This window comes from Coenobita brevimanus, chromosome 42 (genome assembly GCF_032717465.1).
Source record: "Coenobita brevimanus isolate Jiangsu-jjx chromosome 42, ASM3271746v2, whole genome shotgun sequence".
NCBI classification, from domain to species: Eukaryota; Metazoa; Arthropoda; class Malacostraca; order Decapoda; family Coenobitidae; genus Coenobita; species Coenobita brevimanus.
In genome coordinates, this window is record NC_136995.1 from 4790769 (window position 1) to 4816367 (window position 25599).

General features: G+C 42.6%; 1 protein-coding gene across 1 annotated transcript in view; it reads left to right on the forward strand.

Moving 5' to 3' along the window:
- Positions 1–20891, forward strand: part of Hsepi (D-glucuronyl C5-epimerase) — a 208722-nt gene extending 187831 nt beyond the window's left edge. The window contains exons 12-13 of the mRNA XM_080270673.1: positions 3403–3529; positions 20603–20891. Coding sequence (XP_080126799.1) covers positions 3403–3529; positions 20603–20891 — 416 coding nt within the window. The remainder of the gene's footprint in view (positions 1–3402; positions 3530–20602) is intronic.
- The last annotated feature ends 4708 nt before the right edge of the window (positions 20892–25599 follow it).

Consider the following 25599-nt stretch of genomic DNA (forward strand, 5'->3'; position numbering starts at 1 on the left):
GTTGTATAGGTGTTTCTCTGTGTTAGGGTCCGTAAGTACAAGTCCATAAGCTGGGGCCCAATATCCGGACAAAACCAATATCCGAACCTACCGATGGCTCTATTGATCCGGATATTGGAGTGATTACTGTACTGTCATGTAGTAACTTTTTCACTTCCATGCTCACTTCCCTGTTTCTTATCAATGCTTTCAAGGAACCAGCAACCTTTCTTCCCTGCTGTACCCTTTCAAGCACTTCATCCTCCAAACCTCCATCCTTACTCATCACACTACCCAAATACTTAAACGTACTCACATTTTCCAATTCCTCACCATCCAACCTCGCTGTACATTCACTAACTTCACCTTTCTCAAAGACCATCACTTTACTCTTCCCTACATTCACCTTTAGGTTCCATTTCTTACACACTCTCTCAAACTCATCCACCAAGCCTTGCAGCTCCCCTTCGTCTTCACTCAACAACACAGTATCATCTGCAAACAACAGCACAGGGAGTTTCCAAACACTATCCTCTCTCACCAGGGCCACTCCAACATCCGCTACCCTACCTTGTACCCCATCCATTTACAGATTGAACAACCATGGAGACATGACACATCCCTGTTTCAAACCAACTTTCAAAGAGAAAAATTCACTTAGTTCACCATCCACACGCACTGCAGCCTTTGCACCATCGTACATACTCTTCACAGCATTCAACAACTTTCCATCTGCTCCATATATTCTTAACACTTTCCACAATCCTTGTCTATCCACCCTGTCATATGCTTTCTCCAAATCCATGAAAGCTGCATACAACTTCTTTCCCTTCTCTAGAAACTTTTCCACTAAAGATCTAAGAATGAATATCTGAGCTACACAACCTCTTCCCTTCCTAAAGCCTCCCTGTTCTTCTCCAACTAATTTCTCTGTTCTTTCTCTAAATCTGTCTATAAGTATCCTACCGTACACTTTTCCTATTATACTAAGAAGACAAATGCCCCTATGATTACCACACACTTCTTTTTCCCCTTTTCCCTTGTACAAGGGAATAATTATACCTGACTTCCAATCCTACGGGACTTTACCTTCCTCCCAGGCCAATCTGCACATCTTCCACATCCATTCTACTACTATCTCTCCCCCATGCTTCAGCATTTCACCACACACTCCATCAATTCCTGGGGCTTTCCCCGATTTAACTTTCTTCATTGCTTCCACAACTTCTATCCTACTGATTTCTTCCTGTCTTCTCACCTCCCTCCTTCTCCCAGCCATTCCCCAGCCACTTATACTCGCATTACTTCCATCCTCTACGTTCAACAATTCCTTAAAGTGTTCTCTCCATCTGCTCACTTTTTCTCCCTTCTCCACTAGTAATCTACCATTTTTATCTTTCACTCCCCTGCTAACTTCACTTCCACCCTGTCTTACTCTTTTCACTTCTCTCCAGAACATTTTCTTACAGTCCCTCCACTTTACACTCAAATTCCTTCCAAATTCCTCATCCACTCTCTTCTTACTCTTTCTTACTAATCATTTCACCTCTCTCTTTCTTTCCACATATAACTCTCTCTTCTACGTCTCAACTTCTTCCACGCCCCTATTTCTCATCCATTCATTGTATGCTTTCTTCTTTTGTGCCACAGCCTGTTTCACCTCTTCAGTCCACCACGCTGTTCCTTGCACCCCCCTCCGTCTTCTCTTCCTTCCACACAACACATCACATGCTGCACATATTTCTTCTGTAAATATCTTACACACACACCTTCCACGTCTCCCATCTGCTCCAATTCATATTTGCCCAATCGTTCCTCCACTTCTCTCTTATACTCTGCCTTTTTCTCATCCTCTTGTAACCTCTCCACTTTCCTTGCAACAACTTCCTCTCGTCTTTCCCTTCTTCTATTCCTCCATCTTACTTGTATCCTAATTCTGGCCACCACCAAGTAGTAGTCAGAAAGTCAACTCCCCCAATCTCTATAAACTCTTGCATCCTTTACACATCTTCGCATCCTTTCATCCACTCATAATCAATCATTGCCTTTCATTCAGTTCACCACCCACCCTTCTCATCACTCGCCATGTATACCTGTGGATCATTTTATGCCTGAAGAGGGTATTGGCTATCACCAACCCCCTCCCAGCACAAATGTCCACTAACGCACTCCCATTCTCATCTATCTCAGCAGGCACACCCCACTCACCAACTATTCCATCCACCTTCACATTACCAACTTTACCATTCATACCACCAATCAAAAACACTCTCTCATTCCTTCCAAACTTTTCCATGCACACTTCCAGATTTGTCCAGAACTCTTCTCTCACTCTTCTAGCACGATCTTGCGTTGGCGCATACACACACACACAATCGCCCACATTTGTATTCCAACTTTCAACTTTACCCACACAGTCCTTGACCCAACTGATCCATACTGTTTTATGCTCTTCTTCCATCTTTTACTCACAACTATACATACTCCTTCTTTTGCCCTCTCATTCTCATCTACTCCTGCACATATACCCCATCCATACTCCCATTCTCTCACACTTTCTCCTCTCCATTTTGTTTCAGTTATTCCACATACATCCACTTTCGCACCCTCAAGCACCTGGACAATCTCTCTCTCTTTCACCTCATCATTCGCTCCTCTTACATTCCATGTACTCATTACCATTGATATTTAGTTATATTTATTTGTAGTAGGTGGGGATGCTCACCATCTACCCACTCGATGTAGTGCTGCTTTTGGTGTCTGCCCTTTCCTCTTGTCCTTCCTTCCTCTTCTGTTCTTTCCTTCATTCTTTCCACTTCCTTCTGCCTATGGGTGACTTTACACTGTGTGACAAACCAAAGGGTGTCCTGTACACCAGGAAACCATTTACTACGCTGTGTGGTAACCTTATAACCAAATTATCGCACCTGGTGGTTTAGTGGGTAATTAAGGCGTTCCAGTCGGATTGAGCCTGTGCAGGTTTATATTCAAGAGGTGTTTAGGATATATTGCATGCGTAATGCCACTCAGGGATGAGTGAGGCTGGTCACTCTCATCTTAAATGTCAGGACCAACTTGCCTAACCCCGGTCTCCTGTGCTCCACATGGGGCAACACAGGAGTAGATGATGTATGTATGTATGTATGTATGGTTTATTCACTCATCCCAGATTGAACCTAAAACTAGTGTATTTCTTGCTGAATTACTCATTCATGAATAACCCAAACCAGCCAAGTTAAAATTGTATAAAACAGCAGATAACTGTATAGCTTTTAAGTTTAGAATTTATTTTGCATCTGTACTGTATAGTTGTTTCAAAGTAACTTGGTTGTTATTTTGAGGTAATCATTAATATGTGGGCAAGGGGTTATAATTACAGTAATTTGTATCTTCCTGTTACTCTAAAGACATTGTTGTTTTCAGGAGGTGTGCGAACATACTTTCCTGGTGGCCTTGTGTGGTATGAGGAGTACCCTACCACCCCCTCTCTGTTTGTTCTCAACGGGTTCATTTACAGTCTTCTTGGACTTTATGATCTCAAGGAATTCACGTATGTATTCACCTGTTTGCACAGAATTTGAGTACAGTCAGGTCTCTTTATATGATAGGGTTATATCAAGTGGAAACCTATCACGTAACGATTTATTGTATTGTGAGGTTTATATACCATGGGTTCATTGGGGTTCGGGAGGGTGCCCTCGACTGCGAAACCAAAAATCTAAAAACCTTACCTATTCAGGCTTGCCCTTCATGCCTATCAGTAGCACTATGCATTCCACTAGGGGTAGCATGCTTCTATCTTTCTGTCTGTACCCAGATGTCTTTATCTTATAAGGGATGGCCACAAGCAAATCCCCTCCATGTCAACCTGTCCCCAGCCATTTTGCTTCCCTCCCCCCAACTTATACCCCCCTATCTCACATGCCTCTTCACTTCATCCCTTTATCACATCCTTCGTTTCCCCCTCCCTCTGGTAGCATGATTGCCAGACACAATTTCCTAGTCACAGGTTTCAGTATTTCACACACAAGAAGGTATCACTTCACTTAATATTGCATACTGCACTATTTGTTAAGCACTTGCACTGTTATTTTGCAATACAGTAGCAGTGTTGTTTCAGTGGCCTTTCATGCAGAAAATGGAATGACAGGCAGATGATCACAGAGAATGTAAACACTTGGCAGCCATCTTGGCTGTGGCAGCTGACTGTCGGCTTTCATGTGTCACCGAATGTGAATGAAATTCTCAGACGTAGCCATTGAAAATATTGTTCTACCATAATCACGACCAATTTTTTAATGTCATTCCGAAAAAGGATGTAACTTCTTGAATTATTGTTCCAGGGAATTTATCACATAACTAGCAGTTGTATAGCGAAATCAGACTGTAATTTCCTCTTTTATTGAATATTTTGAGTGTCTGCCTTATTAGAGGCAATTAGTACGTGATGGTAGGTGATGGCGACCATCGTCCACTTATCTGATGTAGTGCTACCTACTTCTTCCTTCACCTTTATCATTCCTTTTCTGTATCTGCACTCCTCTTCCTAGTTCACATTTTATTACTCCTCTTTTGTGGTAGGTGAGGGCGCTCACCATCCACTCGCTCAATGTAATGCTGCTCTCGGGTGTTTGCCCTTTCCTCTCCTCCATCCTTCTTTCCTTCCATCCACTTCTGTCTTCCTTTCCTTCATTCTTTCCTTTTCCTTCTGCCTATGGGTAACTTTACACTCCCTCTTCTGTCTTTCTTCCCTTCATTCTTTCCTCTTCCTTCTGCCTGTGGGTGACTACACTGAGTGCAAGCCAAATGGTTTCCTGTACACCAGGAAACCATTTACTACGCTGGGTGGTAACCATATAACCAAATTTTGGCGCCTGGTGGTTTAGTGGGTAATTATTGTGCTCCAATCAGTTTGAGCCGGTGAAGGTTTATGTCCAAGGGATGGTTGGGGTTGGTTGCTCATGTAATGCCACTCAGGGATGAATGAGGCTGGTCACTCATCTTCAATGCCAGGACCAACTGCCTAGCCCTGGGCTCGTACGCTCCTCATGGGGCGATGTAGGATTGGATGATAGATAGATTGATTACTCTTCTTTCTTTTTCAGGTGCCTTTACTTTGAGTGACAAACCTAATGGTTTCCTGTAGGCCAGGAAACTGTGTACTGTACAATGCTGAGTGGTAACCATATAACCAACCCTTACATGATGTGTCAACCATTGGGTTGGTGGAGGATTAATACTCCGCTGCCCCTCCCTGTAAAACAGTTAACTCAAAGACAAATGGCCACTTCATATGAGATTATGGTTTGTGGCTGTAGATAGACAGACACCTCGCAACACGATGAGGTTATGTCAAGTGACAACCCATCACATAGCAGTTTATCATGTAGCAATATCAGTATGCATTTCTGCAACATTCATATCCTTTCATCTAGTTTTCTCTTTGTTGAATACACCCTCGTTTTCTCAAAACCTCACTTTCTCTTCCTCATTGAGACTTAGCTGTTTGAGGCAACTGATACTACATCCTTCTCTGTATTCTACTACTTTCTCTATACAGTACTCGCTTAAAAGCCAAAGGTGGCTGTTGTGGGTATATATGCAACAATATATCTTGCTCTTGTGTTCCTGAACTATCTGAATTCTCTACTCTCTGGCTTTGGCTATGTTGTCATTCCCTGACTGAATATGTCATGTGTTCTGTACTTATCCTCTAATTCTACTGATTATGAAAAATTCTTTGACTGTCTTACTTCTAAGATGGAACACATCCTATCAGTTTCTCCATTCTTTGAAATCTCTGTTTTAGGAGATTTCAATGTTCACCACCACCTGTGGCTCTCCCCTCCATTCACTGATCCACCTGGTAAACAAGCCTACATCTTTTCTATCCTTAATGACCTGAAGCAGCTTGCACAGCACTACCCATATCCCTGACCACCTTGGAAAGATTTCCAATATACTTGACGTCTTCCTTATAACTAATCCTTCTGCTTACTCTGTTAATCTTTTCTCTCCATTGGGCTCCTCTGCTTACAACCTTGTCACTTTAGCCTGTCCTATTTCTCCAGTGAGGTCTGTGGACCCTCCCAAGAAGTGCTGGCTTTGGCACTTTGGAGCTGCTGATTGCAGTGCCCTCGGGCTGTACTTCTTTTATTTTCCCTGGAATGATTATTGCTTCCATGGCCGAGAGTCATCTGAGTGTGCCTTGTACATTTTATAGGATATATTCTCTGGCATGAAAGTGTACATTCCTTTCTCTTATCCTATGAAAAAAAAAAAAAATAATAAAAAAAAAAAATAATCATGCTTGTTCTAATGCTGGCCACAACAAGGAAAAGGCCTACAAAAGGTACGAGAGCCAACCTGCTCCTGAATCTCATCTCTTTTTATGTCTCTGCCTAGAACTATGTTCTGCTAAGAATAATTTCATTTGTACTAAATGCCCTGAACTCTCCAACTCAGATTCATCCCGCTCCTTTTGGCACCTTGCCTAAAAGCTATCTGACAACTTTACGTAATCGCCCTTCTTCTTTTCTGCACTGATGGCTCTGTAATTTCTTCTGTTGAAGAAGCATTACTCTTTGCTCAGACCTTCTCTACTTCCTCCTAAGGCGATTCTAATGTTGTTCCTCCATCATTTCTCTTCCCTGACTTCTCATGAGTGACATTAAAACTTTTTCAGTTGATGTACTTTTTGTCCTCACTGACCCCAATACCAACAAGACATATAGACCTGATGGGGTCCCACCTGTTGTCCTCAAGAACTGTGCTTCTGTGCTTACTCCCTGTCTAAGTATACTCTTTTCCCAACCCTCAGCCTATTGCTCATATGCTTTAACATCCTGTATATCAAAGTTATTGAATCCATTATTTAAAATTTTTTAAAAAGCACCTTTTTCTCTTCAGTCACCAGTACGGGTTCTGCCAGGGACGCTTCTTTGGGGATCTTCTCACCATAATATCAAACTCCCGGTCATCCTCCATTTGGGCCTTTGGAGATTGCTTTGCCACTGCAAAGACCTTCGATTGAGTCAGGCATAAATCTTTATTTTTCTAAACTGCCTCCTTACAATTTCTATTCTTCTATCTATGCCTTCATCTCTGATTTCCATTCTGCCTGTTCTTAGCTGCTGCTGTAGATGTCCATTATTCTTTTCCTTTAGCTGTCAGTAATGGTGTTCCTGAGGGCTCTGTCCCATCACCAGCTTTCTTCCTTATATTCAACAGTGACCTAAGCTGTACGTCTATCGCTATCCACTTACATATGCTATGACTCCACCCTTCACCTTTCCATTAGCTTCTTGCAGCATCCATCGCAGCAGCTACTTCAGCAGACAGTGGATGATGCTGTAGCACACCTGTTATCTGACTTGGCTTATATATCTCTGATTGGGGTAAAAGTAATCTTGTTTTGAATGCATCAAAACCATATTTCTTACATCTTTTGACCTATCAGAATCGTTTGCAAGAGTATCCTTTCATTTAACAACATCCATCTGAATCCTGCATCATCTGTGACCAAACTTGGGGTTTCATTCTCTCGTGATTAATCATGGAAAGAGCACACAGTAAAACCTCACTATATCGGACTAATTGGGGCCCAAGCCAGTCTGAAAAAAGCGACGTCAGGACTCCTCCCTGGACTTCATCCTCCTTTTGTTAGGCACAGAGGCTTGCTTGTCATTCATGCATTTATTCTCTCTCTCTCTCTCTCTCTCTCTCTCTCTCTCTCTCCGCACTGGGCACTTCTATTTTACTTCACATATTTTTGTCTTTGTCATCACCTTCATCTTCACCTTTCCATTCATTTTTACCTTCACTTTCAGTTCACTCTGACATTCATATTCACTATTATTCTCTTCCATGCTCATTTCACATTCACATTCACCTTCATACTCACTTTCACTATCACTCATTTTGAATTTCCCTTTCACCTTCACTTGCAACCTTACTTTCTCATTTTCACATTTACCTTTACAATTATTCACTCACCATCACTTTTGCCCTCCCTTCTTTTACTCTCACATTCACCTCCAACTTCACTCACACCTTCACTTTCATTTTCTCTTTCTCCTTCACTTTCAGTTTCAACTTTTCATTCATCTTCACTTACAGTCATTTTCATCTTCACTTTCACCTTCATTTTTCTCCTGGGCCTTTACTTTCACCTTCACTTTCACCATTTTCACTTTTACATTCATTTTCACCTTCACTTTCACCTTCATTTTCATTCCCTTTCACCTTCACTTTCACCCTCACGTTTACCCTCACGTTCACCCTCACTTTCACCCACCTCCACTTTCATTTCGACCTCACTTTCACTTTCACCTTTGCTTTCACATTCACATTTACTTTCACCCTCACTTTCACCTTCCACCTTCACTTTCACGTATGACTTCGCTTTCCCCTTCACCTTCCACTTTCACTTTCACTGTCACCTTCACTTTTACTTTCACCTTCACTTTCACTGTCACCTTCCCTTGTACTTTCACCTTCACTTTCACTTTCACACTACCTTCACTTTCACCTTCACAATGCCTTCACTAACCTTCACTTTTTCATTCACTTTCACCTCTCTCTCCCGGAAACTAAAAGAAGGGGAGGAAATATAGAAGGAGAGAGAGAGGAGGGACCAAGGTTATGCCTATCTCCCTCATTTATTTATGCCAAGGGGACGCCACTTGTCATTTCTCTCTCTCTCTCTCTCTGTTGACTTTGACATTCCATATTCACTTCTGTGCTCTCTTTCACCCTCTCTTTTACACTCATTTTCACAGTTATTTTCATTTTCAGTTTTACCTTCTGTCTGTCTGTCTCTGTCTCTCTCTCTCTGTCTGTCTTTCTGTCTGTCTGTCTGTCTCTTTCTCACCGGAGAGGGATGGGGAGGAAGGGAAGGTATTGAGGAGAAGAGAGGGAGGAGGGACCGATGTTATGGTATCCCCTCAGTTTGTTTATTCGCTTGTTCCAAAAGAGGACTACTTCTGACATTATTGGACTTTCCTGACGCATAAGAATTTAGTCACTTGGCTCTTTGAGTCCAATAAAAGCGAATTCCGCTGTGCTGAAGTCTGTTATATCAAGGTTTTACTGTATTTCCTCTCTTGTAAAATCTGCATCCATGGGATTTAGGTGTCCTAAGCCAACTTCACACTTTCTTTAACCCCACACAGTTGTTGACTATACACAGAGCTTTTATTTGCTCCCATGTAGAGTAAAACTCTTGTGTGTGGGGAGGCTTCCCACATACAGCTCCTCTCAACAAGGTGGAGTCAAAGGCTTTTCGACTCATTAACTTCTCTCCTCTTGCTGGCACCCTTTAACCTCTGGCTCTTTGCCACAATGTTCCATCTTATCTGTTTTCTGTTGCAGCTTTAATGGTCACTGCTTCTTTTAACTGTTTGCTTGCATCCTTTCAACCACTACCACAGGTGCAGCAAACTCTCATCCTGTTCCTGTCAAGTTCTTTAATGCAAGAGTTAACTGTTACTCTGAGTCTACATATATGCAATTGGTCATCTATGAAGCTGTCTTCCTGTCATTATTTTCTGCTGCCTGTTACCTCGAGTCATTTAAACACAATGTGTCAAGGCACGTTTTATATCTATCAATTGCCAGACGCCTCAGTCTCGTAAGGGGTGGCCACAAACAAATTGCCTACATGTCGCCCCTGTCCAATGCTGCTTCACTACTTTCCTCCAGCTCACACCCGCCCTCTCTTATATAGCCCTCCACTCCATCCCTCCATCTCATCCTCGGCCTTCACCTCACATACACTCTCCCCGCTAGTCTCTTTCTCTATCCACGTGGCCAAACCACTTCATTGTATTTCTCCTAATGCTTTGTCACATCCACATCCACACCACAGTGCTTCTTCACTCCTCAGTCTGTCTCTCCCTGTAACTCCACATGCTCCTCACAAATAACTGATTTCCACTGCTCTCACTCTTGACTTGTGTCCTTCCACCAAGGCCCAAGCTTCACTTTTATACGTTAAGAGTTGGTATCAAAATACTGTCATGCAGTGACTTTTACTTTCATGCTCACTTCCAGGTTTCTTATCACTGTTTTCAAACAACCAGCAACCTTTCTTTCCTCTTGTACCCTGTCAGGTACTTCACCCTCCAAACATCCTTACTCACTGCACTACCCAAGTACATAAATGCACTCACACTTTCCATTTCCTCCTCGTCCAGCCTCACTGTATATTCAGTGATTTCACTTCTCTCAGAAACCATAACTTTAGTCCTCCCTACATTCTCCTTCAGATTTCGTTTCTTACACACACTCCCAAACTCATTCATCAAGCCTTGCAGCTCCCCTTTGTCCTCACTTAACAGTACAGTATCTTCTGCAAACAACAGTTCAGGGAGTTTCCAAACACTGCCCTTTCTTATTAGGGTTGCTCCAACATCCACTTCCCTACGTTGTATCTCTTTTATAACTCCATCCACATGCAGATTGAACAACCATGGGGACATGACACATGTTCCAATCCATTATCCAGATAGAAAAATTCACTCAGTTCACTATCCACATGCACTGCAGCCTTAGCACCCTCATACATAGTCTTCATGGCATTCAGCAACCTCTTGTTTACTCCATATATCCTTAATGCTTTCCATATCCCTTGTCTATCCACCCTGTCATATGCTTTCTCCAAATCCATGAAGGTCCCATACAACTTCTCTCCTTTCTCTAGAAACTTTTTCACCAAAGATCTAAGAATGAATATCTGACCTACACAACCTCTTCCCTTCCTAAAATCTCCCTGTTCTTCTGCAACTAATTCCTCTGTTATTTCCCCAACTTTGTCAATAAGTATCCTACCATATACTTTGCCTATTACACTAAGATGACTAATGCCCTTATGATAACAACACACTTCTTTTTCCCCGTTTCCAAAAGGTAAGGTCCTCATGTGAGAATCGAACTCACGATCTTGAGATTATACTCGTGCATTACTAATTCCACTTCTGCTTTAACAGATTTTTTTTCCGTGGGAAAATTTTAAACCAAGCGTGCTCTAGGTCATCTGATTCCACCACAGCACCAATAATGGCAGAGAAAACGCTCACCATTCATGTCTGCCTTACCATCCAAAACAGTATAGTACCTCTACGCCACATGTGCAACATCTTAACTCATTGATGTAATTAGGGTAATGTAATTTTCCATGTCAGACCTAAACAGTACTCTGAAATTTAAGAAAATAAGCTCAGTTAAAGTGTTACTTATGTTTTTTATTTGCCGGTTGGATGTTAAATCATAGATGTAGTTGTAGATTAAGGACTAGGGAGTCATAAAATACACAAATGCTGATTCAGATTGAAAAAGTAACGTGTCAGTATGGTGAATGGGGGAAAAATTGAGGTCCATGAGCCAAACTCCATTTAACCCATGTTATAATGGGTTCGCACAATGTAGGACATGTGCCATACGAGATGTTCGGCAGGCATCCCTCCCTCGGACCCGTGACACCCTCTGGGAGTTAGTGTTGCTGCAGCCTGGTTAGCACGTCCGCATCCAGAACCAGGCCCCCAAACTGTGGGATAGAACGAGCATTGTGTCGGAGATTCAACCCCACAGGCAATACACAGTGGGGCTAGATGGTAGTGGCTGCCTTTCTCGCAGGAACAGGCAGCACCTGCAGGTCAGTGTTCCACCCCCTAATCCTACTTATCCGGTGTGCTCCACACAGCATCCCGCGTCACCCTTAGCCCCACCCGCCAACCTGTCACCCTCAGCACAGTCCCTTACACCGCCATCAACTGCTCCAGGATGCCTTCAGTGGGTGGTTCGATGGTCCACATGGCTAAATGGCTAGGTCATGTAGATGTTAAGTACAGGCATACCCCGGTTTAATGATCTAATTGGTTAGGTAAAACCCCATCATTAGGCGGGGTACCGTATATCGGGGTACTTTTAACATATTTCGGTGTGGACCGTTTACCAGTCTTGGGTTTCCCCCAAAACCAAGTCCAAAACCCATGCAGATGAGCCCAAAAACAGGTTTAAAGGCAATCTAAATGGCCTAACAGGTGTCAAGGAAGCTAACCAAAGCCTAATGCCTGTAAATAACTCACTATAAGCAACAAATAAAGCCTGAAGGTCATAAGGAATAGATTAGAAAATATCAAACACCACGCATCATGTCTGGTCCGTGGTCATCATCCTTGCTATCCCCTCTGAGGCTTGGGGACATGTGGTGCTCCCCAACACTCAATCATCCTCTTCAAGCCCTCAAACCCGATCTCCAGGGGAGGGTCAGAGGGGGGTGGCGATGGAGTGCGATGTGATGACTCAGGCGGAGGCGGTGGAGTGCAATGTGATGACTAAGGTGGAGGCTATGGGGTGTGACGCGCTAGCTCAGGTGGTGGTGATGAGGTGCGATATGATGGCTCTAGGGGTGGCGATGGAGTGCAATGCGATGACAGAGGAGGTGGTGAGGGAGACAGCTGCAATGACTGGTGAGGTGGCAAGGGAGACTGCTGTGGTGAGTGATGAGGTAGCGATGGAGTCAGTTGCTGTGGCTAAAGTTGTGATGAGGGAGACAAAGACAGTGGCCGAGGTGGTGTGGGAGATGGAGGTCGGGATAAGGAAAGCAGTGATGGAGTGGCAGAGTGCCTTAGTGGAGACACAGGTGACATGGGAGACAGGGATCGGCTGGAGGTTAGGTCCAGCTTAACAGGCCGAGCATGTCCTCAGCAGGTGTCCTTCGGTGTTTCTTTACTGGTTGAAGGTTGGGGAGATGCTCTGCTGGTTGAAGGGTGGGGAGATGCTCTGCTGGTTGAAGGCTGGGGAGATGCTCAGCTCGTTGAGGGCTGGGGAGATGCCGAGTGACTTGCTGGAGTGGTGGGGGCCTGCTTGAAGAAGACTGGGATCATAGCCTGCCTGGCCGCCCTCTTCTTCTCCTCCAGCATCATCCTGTAGACTTTCATCCCCTCCTCGAGCTGATTAGCTGTGCCCCTGCTTTGTCGTTGGAGGGGGTCATGTGTTTGCATTAGGTCAATTGGTGTGTCGTCCAGCTTCGTTAGCATCTCCTTCAGGATTTTGATATTCAGAGCTCGGACCTCAGGCACAGCCTCCTCCTCCTCTGCCTCCTGGTGCACCCCATGGATCTCCGTCTTGAGGAGCTCCTCGTTGCTGAGCTCCTCCCTATGGCTCTCGAGAACCTCCTCCACGTCATCCTTGTTGACCTCTCAGAAGCCCGCCTTGTTCGACAATTCGACTATGTCTTGCTGCACACCTTGGACAGGCAGAGCTTGCACGCCCTTGGGGAAACCGGTGAAGGAGTGCATGCATTCTGGCCGCAGCTTCTGCCACACACAGTTCATCGTCGCCTGGCTAACCTCATTCCATACAGCATTTATATTCTCAAGATGACGTATGTTGTACCCCTTCCAAAACTGCTGCACTGTTGTCCTGTCATCACTGTCACAGGCCCATACCAACTACTTCATCATGCAGCGGAGGTAGTAAGCCTTAAAGGCTGCGATCACCCCTTGGTCCATCGGCTACAACAAGAACGTGGTGTTGGGGGGCAGGAACACCACCTCATTATTACTGGCCCATCCCTTCATTGCGGGAGAGTGGCTAAGTGTGTTATCCACCAAGTCAGTGAATCTGTTCGCCAAATTTTCATGTGACGCATACATTTTCAGCACACGAGAGAGGTATGAGGAAATAGGATGAACAGATATCTGACATCATCCAAGCCTTCTTGTTCGACTTCCAGGGAACCCCAAGGTTCTCCTTAAAATGCCCCACCAGAGCCCTGGGGTTTTCAGTGTGTTAGACTATGAGCGGCTTCAACTTGAGGTCATCCTTGGCGTTGACCCCCAGCAGGAGTGCCAGCCGGTCCTGGTGTAGACCTTTCCTCCAATGGAAGATATGTCTTAGAGGACATTCTCTTCCAAAAGAACCCAGTCTCATCAAAATTCAAGACTTGCTTTGCACTATAGCCACCCTCTGTGATGATGTGTTTTAGCTCGTCAGGAAACAATGCCGCCGCCGCTGTATCTGCACTTGCCACCTCACCATACATCTTCACGTGGTGGAGGTTTGCCCACCTCTTGAACCAATCAAACCACCCATTGCTCGCCTTAATGGTCTTGCATTCATCCAGATCCCGCCTGACCTTTAATTCATCCCAGAGCAAAAGAGCCTTAGTGCACATGAGGCGCTCTGAGCTAGAGGGGTGACCGTGCATTTTGCTTATTTGCTTTGACATCTAATTACCAAATGGTAATATACTTTAAACATGTTGTGTTTACCACCATTTTAATTTTCTTGGCTAACACTTTCAGGCTAATAAAAAAAATGCATATAAGTATAATTTTACCATTGTATAATTAGCCATGTCAAAGTTTAACAACTAATTACCAAAAATAAGCAAAATGCACAGTCGCCCCTCTGGCTCGGAGCGCCTCATATTATTGCCTGGCTCTTGGGTGCCTTGCACCGGTTCTGATATTCCACCCATGCGCGGAATATCCGCTCCAGCTCCTTCATCACAGGCTCTCACTGGCGGGTGATATGAGAGGTGGATAATGCTGCAGCCCCCCCAGCAGCAGCCTTAATGGCCTCCTTCTCCTTTATGATGGTGGAGACAGTTGACTGGGCCAGGTGGAGAGCCGAGGCAATAGCACATGCACCATTGCCTTTGTCATGACATTTAAGAATTTCCAATTTCACCTCTAGTGACAGTCTTACGCACACGCTTTGCGGGAACATCATCAGCACCACCACTAGCTGGCTGCTTACCACCACGACTAGGGCCTTCACTAGCACCACCACTAGCCCCACCATGTGCAGCACCCTTACCAGACATAATCACACTTATTTGGGCCAAAAATCACACAGTATTGCACTCCACACACAATTAGTATCATTGCTCTACTCATGGCACTGCTCGAACACAGTTATGATGCATTATGATAGCATAAATCTTTGATTTCCAAACTGCCCTCTTATGGTTTCTATCTTTCTATCTGTGCCTTCATCTCTAGCTTCCTTTCTGGTCGTTCTATAGCCGCTGTTGTAGACTGCCATTGTTCTTCTCCTAGATCTATCAACAGTGGTGTTCCTCAGGGCTCTGTCCTATCACCAACTCTCTTCCTTTTCTTCATCAATGACCTTCTAAGCTGTACATCTAACTCTATCCACTCATACGCTGATGACTCCACCCTTCACCTTTCCATTCGGTTCCCGCAACGTCCATCACAGCAGTTACTTCAACAAACAAGGGATGAGGCTATGGCACACCTAATGTCTGACTTGGCTCATATCTCTGACTGGGGTAAAATTAATCTTGTTATTTTTAATGCATCAAAGACTCGGTTTTTACACCTATCAACCTGACAAAATCTTCCATGGGTATACCCACTAATGTTTAATGATACTTAGCTTAATCCTGCATCATCCTTGAACATGCTTGGGGTTTCATTTACTCGGGACTTATCTTGGAAAGATCATATTACATCTCTTGTAAAATCTGCTTTCAAGAGATTAGTTGTGCTAAGCCGACTCCGTTCCTTCTATACCCCTTGCGCAATTGTTGACTCTATACAGGGGTTTTATCCACCCCTGTTTAGAGTACAACTCTCATGTGTGGGGAGGCTCCCCACATACAGCTCTTCTCAATAGGGTGAAGTCAAAGGCTTTTCGTTTCATTAACTCTCCTCCTCTTACTGACGTCCTTCAACCTCTGTCTCTTCGTCGCACTGTTGCATCTTTATCTCTTTTCTATCACAACTTCAATGGTCACTGCTCCTCTGAACTGTCTGCTTGCATTCCTCCACCTCTACAATGGGTGCGTAGCACTCGTCTAGCAGCAAACTCTCATCCCTTTTCTATCCAACTCTCTAATGCAAGAGTTAACCGTTACTCCCAGTCCTTCATTTATGCAACGGGTCAACTCTGGAACTGTCTCCCTCTGTCTGTATTCCCTGCTTCTTATGATCTCCAGTCTTTCAAACGCAGTGTGTTCAGGCATCTTGAAATGATTGGATCTTGAATTTGGCTGTCTCTTGTATTTTGTTTTTCTCTTGGAGGGAACAATAATTGCAGGCTCACAGCCTTTGGTTCCTTCTTCCTCACTTTAAAAAAAAATGTTTGCGTAATGGTGGTGGTGCAACACGATGCATGACGGGCGAGTGTAAGGGAGATCCTCACTCAGAGATGGCTGGTGTGAGAAGAGCAATATGGGCGAGCGTGGGGTGAGCGATGGCTATGGGGCCTGCACGAGCGTTTCTGCGCATCCTGGGAGGCGGGCGGGCTCAGCTGGCTGTGGGAACATGCATGATTCAAAATTTCGGCCCATTGTCTGTGGGTGCGACATCGGAGGGCTCATTGTTAAACTGGGGCTCGTCCATTGGGTATTGGGGCGTGATGGTATTTGTACCCCAATCACCAAGCCAGGGTATCGCATCTAGGGGTATCGTATATTGGGGTATTACTGTACTAAGTAGTTAATAAGTTAAGCTAAACTTTATATATATTAAGTACTACTTTACTGTATCTGTGTTATGATTTGATTTTTGTTATACACATACCATAGTATGTTACAGTACCATACAGCCGTTAAGGGTTATATGTTAGGCACTAATATGCCTCCATATGTTATGTCTTGTATGTAGCTTATTTACTAACATACATTGGTATTAAATACATGGTGCATCTATTATCTCTGCCTCCTGCTATCACATAGATTTACTATGCATTATGTATCATTATTATGCATTTTGTTTCATTAAATATTGCTGTGCTCCAACAATTTATGCCCATTACCATTATGACCCATGTCAGATTGTCATCTCTCTTTGAGAGAAGTCATCTTGGAAGGGAGATGTAGGATATGTGCCGTATGAGATGTTCGGCAGGTAGTGCTTGAAGACGTGACCGTTATGTAACGGCCCACTTAGCGAATGTTTTTTCAGGAACATAACCCAGTAGTAAAGTGGGAGCCTCCTATATTCTATCTATCTATCTATCTATCTATAGCCCGACGCCCTAATCCCGCAAAGGGTGGCCGCAGACAAAACGCCTCCAAGTCACTCTGTCACCCACCATTTGACTCCCCTCCCCCCAACTCACCCCCCCCTCCCTCATATACTTCTCAACTCCATCCCTCCACCTCATCCTCGGTCTTCCCCTCCCTCTCCCTCCCTCCACCTCACCTACATACACCCTCTTGGTCAGTCTTTCATTCTCCATTCTCTCCACATGTCCAAACCACCTCAGTGTATTTCTCCAAATCTTTTCAACCACATCCACATCTACCCCACAACGTTCCTTCACTTCGTCATTCGTCAACCTGTCCCTCCACGTCACTCCACATGCTCCTCTCAAGTAACTCATTTCCACTGCTCTCACTCTTGACTTGTTCCCCTCTTGCAAGGTCCATGCCTTGCTTCCATACTTCAGGGTAGGGATCACAATACCATCATGCAGTGACTTCTTAACTTCCATACTCACCTCCCTATTTCTCATCACTGCTTTCAGTGTACCAACAACCTTTCTTCCCTGCTGTACCCTTTCACGTACTTCATCCCCCAAAGTTCCATCCTTACTCATCACACTACCCAAGTACTTGAATGCACTCACATTCTCCATATCCTCACCATCCAACCTCACTGCACACTCTGTGACTTCATTCCTCTCAAACACCATAACTTTACTTTTGTTTACATTAACTTTCAGCTTCCTCCTCCTACACACTGTCCCAAATTCATTCACCAGACCTTGCAACTCCCATTCATCTTCACTCAACAATACTGTATCATCAGCAAACAGCAACACCGGAAGCTTCCAAATCTCACCCTCATTCATTAGGGCCACCCCCACATCCACTGCCCTACCTTGCACCTCCTTTACAACCCCATCCATATATATATTAAACAGCCATGGAGACATCACACACCCCTGTTTCAGTCCCACATTGAGATCAAAGAACTCACTCAGCTCACCATCCACTCGCACCGTAGCCCTAGCTCCCTCGTACATACTCTTCACAGCACTCAACAATTTCCCCTCCACTCCATATATTCTTAATACCTTCCACATACCTTGCCTATCTATTCTGTCATAAGCTTTCTTCAAGTCCATGAAGGCAGCATACACTTTCCTTCCCTTCTCTAGATACTTCTCCACTAAACATCTTAAAACAAATATCTGATCTACACACCCTTTTCCCTTCCTAAATCCCCCTTGTTCTTCTCCAACTAGCTCCTCTGTCATATGCCTAACCCTATCAATGAGTATTCTACCATATATTTTACCAGTCACACTAAGAAGGCAAATACCCCTATGGTTACCACATACTTCTCTATCCCCTTTTCCTTTGTACAGAGGAACAATTATACCTGATTTCCAGTCCTCTGGAACCCTTCCCTCTTCCCAAGCCAATCTACACAACTTCCATATCGACTCCACAACAATCTCACCCCCATACCTAAGCATTTCACCACACACTCTATCAATTCCTGGGGCCTTTCCCAGCTTAATCTTCTTCATCGCTTCCACTACTTCCGACCTACTGATCTCTTCTTCTCCCAGCCATTCCCCAACCACTTATACTCACACTGCTCTCACTCTCTACATTCAACAGATCCTCAAAGTGCTCCTTCCATCTCTTCAATTTCTCTCTCTTCTCCACCAACAATCTATTATTCCTATCTTTCACTCCCCTACTATTTCCCCTTTCACACTGCCTTACTTTCTTTACCTCCTTCCAAAACAATTTCTTACTCTCCCTCCATTTCACACTCAGATTCTTCCCAAACTCTTCATCCACTTTCTTCTTACTCTCCTTCACCAGTCTCTTAACCTCCCTTCTCCTGCTCACATATACCTCTCTCTTCTCTCTCTCATCTTCTCCCCTACCTCTACTCGCCAACCATTCACCATATGCCTTCTTCTTTTGTTCCACAGCTCATTTCACCTCATCATTCCACCATGCTGTCCCTTGCACACCCTTGCATCTCCTCCTCACTCCACAAACCGCCTCACACGCTGTGCTTATCTCTTCCGTGAATATCTTACATACGTCTTCCACCCCTTCCATCTGCTCTAGCTCATACCTTCCCAATCTTTCTTCCACTATGCTCTTATACTCTGTCATTTTCTCACTATCTTGCAATTTCTCCACTCTTCTCACAGGAGCTGCTTCCTCCTGTCTTCCCCTTCGTCTCCTCAACCACTTTCTTTGCAGCTCTACCTTGGCCATCACTAAGTGATGGTCCGAGACTCCATTCCCCCACCCTCTCCACACCCTTGCATCCAACACTTGTCTTCTCATTCGCTCATCCACACACACGTAGTCTATCATTGCCTTTCGTTCAACAAGTTCACCATCCATCCTCCTCATTACTCTCCATGTATACCGGTGGATCATCTTATGACGAAAGTAGGTGTTGGCTATTGCCAACCCCTTACCAGCATAGATGTCCACCAAAGCACTACCATTCCCATCTACTTCAGCTGGCACACCCCACTGACCAACCACTCCATCCACTCGTACATTCCCAACTTTGCCATTCATGTCTCCAATCAACAGCACTCTCTCGCTCCTCTGAAACTTGTCCATACATGCTTCTACTCTCGCCCAAAACTCATCTTTCACTCTTGCCACTCGATCCTCTGTTGGAGCATACACACATACAATCGCCCATGCTTGTATACCTACTTTCATCCTCACCCATACAATCCTTGCACCCACTGTTCCATACTCTCTTATATTCTCCTTCCACTTCTTGCTTATCATCAGACATACTCCCTCTCTTGCCCTCTCATTCTCACTGACTCCCGCACATATACCTACACCGTATTCCCATTCTCTCCTATATTACAGTAAAGTATTTTCCTCACAAGGCACTATGGGCACTGAGAATATTTTATTACACTATTTATTAAATGTGCGAGTTCTGTGTGTAGATGGATATGGGTTCAACCAAAAGCAGTCTACTAGCTATGAAAGTTATGTAACACGGAGGAGGCAGCCGGGTGGCATCACCCTGGCACTGGCTGCATAGATGTTCGTGAAAACATCATTTTATTTTCCATTGAAGGAACAAGAGGCACTAAAATTATTTTATTTGTTAAAAGTGAGTGATACACCCCTCCCCAACACCCAAGCATCTCCCCATCCCATCATGGTAAGTGATCACCACTTATTGATCACTTTGTACATGCAAATTAACCCTTTTTTGTGACTAGTGATGTTCTTAGAGGTTGTGTTTCATATGATATATATTAGGTGTGACCTGGGGGAATCAGAATTTTTCAAGAGGACCAAAAGTGGAACTTTGGGAAAATTTTGGATTTCACCCAACCAATTAGCCGTATAACATGAGCTTCCATTTGCACAAATTCCATTTCCACAGAATAATTCATGATACATTAACTGCATTGTTTGAGGGGTCACTGTATATTTTTTTGCAGGAAGGACTGCAAACAGGAGCAGTGACTGCACACTACTGTGTATTGGACTTTAAACATTTTTTGTCATCCTTACCATGTTGTAGGAAGACCAGCAGTAACAGCAGTGAGAACAGCACAATACTGTATACTATATGGTACACATTTATCCTCACCATTTAATTGTGTTATATTTGTATTGTAGGAAGAGCAGCAACAACAGCAGTGAGGACAGCACAGCAGAACGGCTCTTTTCGGAGGGGATGCATTCGCTCAAGATACTACTGCCTCTGTTTGACACTGGGTGGGGCTCTTTATATGACCTGCGGCACTTCAGTACACACGTCCCGCCCAACCGTGCGCGCTGGGACTACCACACGACTCACATCACACAACTCCTTCTCCTTGCCTCGCTGGACCCTGACCCTATCCTCTCATCCACAGCAGAGAGATGGAAAGAGTATATGACTGGCAAAAGAGCGAAGCATAATTAACCTTTTGACTGTGCTGGATAAAACTGTCCGTCATAAGTTGGAACATATGCGAAGTTCATTATTTTTAGTCAGTACTGTACTTTAATTGTGATAGTTTTTAATGTTTCTCATGCCCTAGGTTTCTCTTTAACATAGCAGAATCATGTGACATTAGCTTAAATATAATGCAAAGTAGATATTTTATAGTGGGTTAAAAGAATGGATTGCCAGATGGTTAAGTTATAGTACAATTTTGTATTTTGAGGGTGATAAAATTGTAGACCTTAAGCTGGAGGTGTTATGAGGGAAAGACTAATTACTTGTCTGAAAATTACATTTCATATATATATATATATATATATATAAAAGTCCCATTATTTGGCATCTATGGGACCGGGATGATGCTGAGATATTGGATTTGCCGAATAATCAAAAACCTTCTCACTCAGTACCTTAAATATATTAGTGAACACTGTCGTCACCACTTATGGTATTACAACTGTGTTTGGAGAGAGTACTGTATACTGTACAATACTGCAATCAATACAGTACTATACCTGAATCTAAAATATATATATAAATTAGTGAACATATACAAGTGTAATGACACAGTAGGCATACGTCAGCTTCCTGGATGGCCGAAATGATACGGAATATTACCTACCAGCTCAGTACATCACTTGTATTGGTGAACTCATCACTACTTATATTATTACAAATATGTTTGGAGTGAGTGCTGTATACAGTACTTTTTCCAAACACAAAATAAAATAGTCGGAAAATTGCATAAAATAAAGTGAAGGAATATAAATTGGTAAGGTCTTTCTGATGAAGTTAAATGTACAATTATCACTCACTCTTTAGTTCGCGTTTTTTTGTTTATATGTGAAAGGGAGGGTATTGATGTAAACAGTAATGTATTCCATTAACCCCTTACTAACCTCCAGCATTGAACAACCCGTACCGATGTCAGTGATGTCAAGTTAGTGAGCTATGAAAAAACTGAACAATTACAGGAAGGGAACGAAGGTCACTGGTATGTTTACACGACTCTGCGATACGATTGCAAGCAGTCAGAGGGTCGGTTAATCTCAAATGTTTTCGGCCTTTTGGTAAATGCACCATAACTTTGTAACTTCTCCCATGAATCATAGCATGGGTTTAGGAAGCTAAATAACACATTGTTAGGTGCACCAGATGATTATCTTCACATCTTTAAGAAAATGGAAGAAATTTAATCCCTCTCAGAGTACGTAGAGTAAGTTTCTTCCATTCTTCTGAAATCAATTTGTTTTTCATAAAGATGAGAAGATAATCGTCTGGCTTACCTAGCAATGTGTTATTTAGCTTCCTAAACCCATGCTATGATTCGCTATGAGTCACAGAATAATTGATAAAGTTACGGTGCATTTACCAAATGGGCGAAAACATCTGAGATTAACCGACCACCTGACTGCTTGGAATCGTAGCGTAGAGTCGTGTAAACATACCAGTGATCTTTGTTCCCTCCCCATAATTGTTCAGTTTTCTTTATAGCTCACATTAACTTGACATCACTGACATCGGTACTGTAAAGGGTTGTTCAGTGCCAAAGGTTATTAAGGGGTTAATGGGATATATTACTGTTTGCATCAATACTCTCTCTTTCACGTTAAACACAAAAACGAACAAAAGAATGAGCGCTAAATGAATGTTATACTTTCATCAGAGAGACCTTAGCAATTCATATTCCTCCAGTTTATTTTTAAGTATTTTTCTGACTTTAGGTTAGGTTAGGTTTGGTTAAATTATTAGGTACAGTTAAACTTGGTTAGGTTAGGTTTAGTTAAACAGGACAGTCCCTTCCACCATTATGCAGAGGAATAAAAATACTAGAGCTGTCACAGCCATACAGCTAAAAACAACGGGGAAACTGATTAAACAAGCAACATTTATTTATGGGTAATACATTACAGTATCAGTGGTTCATGGGCTACGCAATTACCGGTAAGTGTCACTTTCAGGAAGGCGTCAAGAATGAACGAATTTCAAGAATTAGCGAGGGGGCTTGGAACGTACCCCTCGCTAATGTGGTCACTGTACTGTATGATACTGTGCAATATTGTAATCAATACAGTACTATACCTGAATCTGAAAAAAAATACAGAAATTAATGAACATACAGAAATGTAATGAAACATTGGGCCTACAAGTCACAGGTAACACTTCCTGGACTGCCGAGATGATTCTGGACGTCTGCCGAACAATCATAGATTTTCGTAAATGGGACTATTTCTCAAAACTGCTGAAATGTCGGATCTACCAAATAATCAGCTGCCGAATAATAGGACTTTTATTGTATATATATATATATATATATATATATATATATATATATATATATATAAAATGTATGTATGCACACACACAGAAAACAAAACATTGGTACTGCAAAATAGTTAAAGTAGTAGTTTTCTTGAATTGAAAATGACACTCCAACCATAAAAGTTTTGTGGCATCAGCAGTAATTGAGAATTTTGTGTATTTATTTTTTCATAAAACAGTTTGAAACTATTATAACTAGTACAGGTAGGTTGGTACAGTATTTCAAGGTCAAGTAGGTATCTGGAAATATCCATTGCTTTATTTATTTGTTTTTTATTTTTTAAGTCTGAGCATGATCAGTAAGTGCATTCCATTACAAAGAATAAGAATGTGTTTCTGCATATTGTGATACATCATTTTCATGTATTCCAAACTTGACTTTGTTCAGGGAAAACAAACTAGATATATTTGTGAGGGAAACTAAAAGCACCAGTATTTACACATGGAGTCCTGAAATGTTAGGAATATTCCCACTGAGATTTCTCTCATGTGGGAGGAGCAGTATAATTAGGAGGTTGATACGTGCTGGGTTATGAGAAATTTACAACTTGTGATAATGATACACTTGTATAAATTCAAATGAGTTGTGAACAGTAGGTGAATGAAAAATCTGCATTCCGAGAGCTTTATTGTGGTGGATTTTTTTTTTTTCCTATGTAACTTTGTATGTCTGTGGTGTTTGCTGGATATGTTATATAACTGCTAATTGCATATTCTTGAATCTCTCTAACCTACCTAGTTCTAAGCAGACATTTTTTTTCCCATGTTAACAAAACACTTTTTGTTATGCTTTCATCAGTATAGCAAATAAATAAGACTCAGAAAGATCTTCTTGTATTCAAAACATTCTGGAACCTGATGATATACATACTAGTCATGTGTAACTGAAAGCAGGTTAGTCTTGTTAAATATGGGTAAAAATTCTGCTTATTGCTGCTAGTCTCTATCAGAACATTTATTTGAAAAACGAGGGAGATGAGAGGTGGCATATGTAGCTTAGAAGGACAGGTGGTTACATAGAGAGACTAGTTATAACTACTCTGCCTTGCTATGTGATATTTCTGGTATATTTGTTGATCTGGGTCCACTCATGATTACAAAGCCCTGTGTGGATGATGGCAGGCAGGCTCAAAGTGCACGCATTTTCTTGATTTTACTGAAAATGCACCAGAGCACAGTATAAATGAACTGGACAGGACAATCCTCCCAAAGTTAAGAGAATAGAAAGAGCTAAATATTAATATTATTAATATTATTTTTAGGTAAATAGAAAACAGAGAAAATTGTGATACAAGGATAGTGATCCTTCAGTTTGATTAAAGCTTCAGTGTAGCAGTATCAGTTCTGTTTTCTGAATGTAGGAGGATTGTTGTGTTAGTTGGAAGGCTGCCCTTGCCGTAATCCTCAAGCGATCTTCCATTTTCTTGTGGCCACAGCTCAAACTGTAATAAGTGTTTACTGTAATTAGTACTTTACATCTTTAAAGCTAAACTAGAGATTGCTGATAAAAAATTCAGCTTATTTTTTATAACCACATGTGTGATTTGGAGACACAGCAGGCTGCCTGCCTGCACATACATCTGCTTTGGATATTTACTCAAGCACTTCTTTTGGGCTTGTAATACTTATACCATATACATTGACTATGCTTTTTGCTTTAATGTTATACAATGAATGACATTAGTAGATGCTGGTATTTACTGTTATTGCTAATTCATGACATAGTGTCTTCACAGTACAGTACTTTATTCTAAACTGCAGTATATAACTTTCTAATTTTATGCATATAAATTAAAAATACAGTACAGTAATTTCTGACATTAGGAAGAATGCCTGCATGTACATGTAATTGTTGCATCCTGCAGTCAGTACCTCCAAGAATGTATATTTGCCTTCCAAACTAATTCCCTGTCATTGCAGTTTAACCCCTTCAGCCTGGTGACATAGTTTTTTGGTTATTTCTTGCTACCTCCAGCTGATTTTATTTACTTCAAGGGAGATTTCTCTTTGTGAAGTGTTAATGAAGGTTGCATGTAATCTTCCAGTTCAGAAAGTCTATCCTAAGCTGGATAAATTGTCCAGAAATAGCAGGAATAAAACTCTGTAGAAAATGTCACTAGATGAAGGGGTTAACATTTCCCTGGGCTTCCACTGAAGAAGATGTGTTGTTGTGCTGTATATAGTCCAAGTCAGGTTAACTATTGCCTTCATGTGGTCCTTTATCAGAGGTGGAAGAAATCTTACCTGGCAAACTTATCTTAAGAGTTGGTATCATCATACTCGGAGAGAGGAGCAAATGACCATAATAATGTGTATGAATAGAGTTGATAGCAGTTGTGATTATCAAGAAGAGACCAAAATTTAA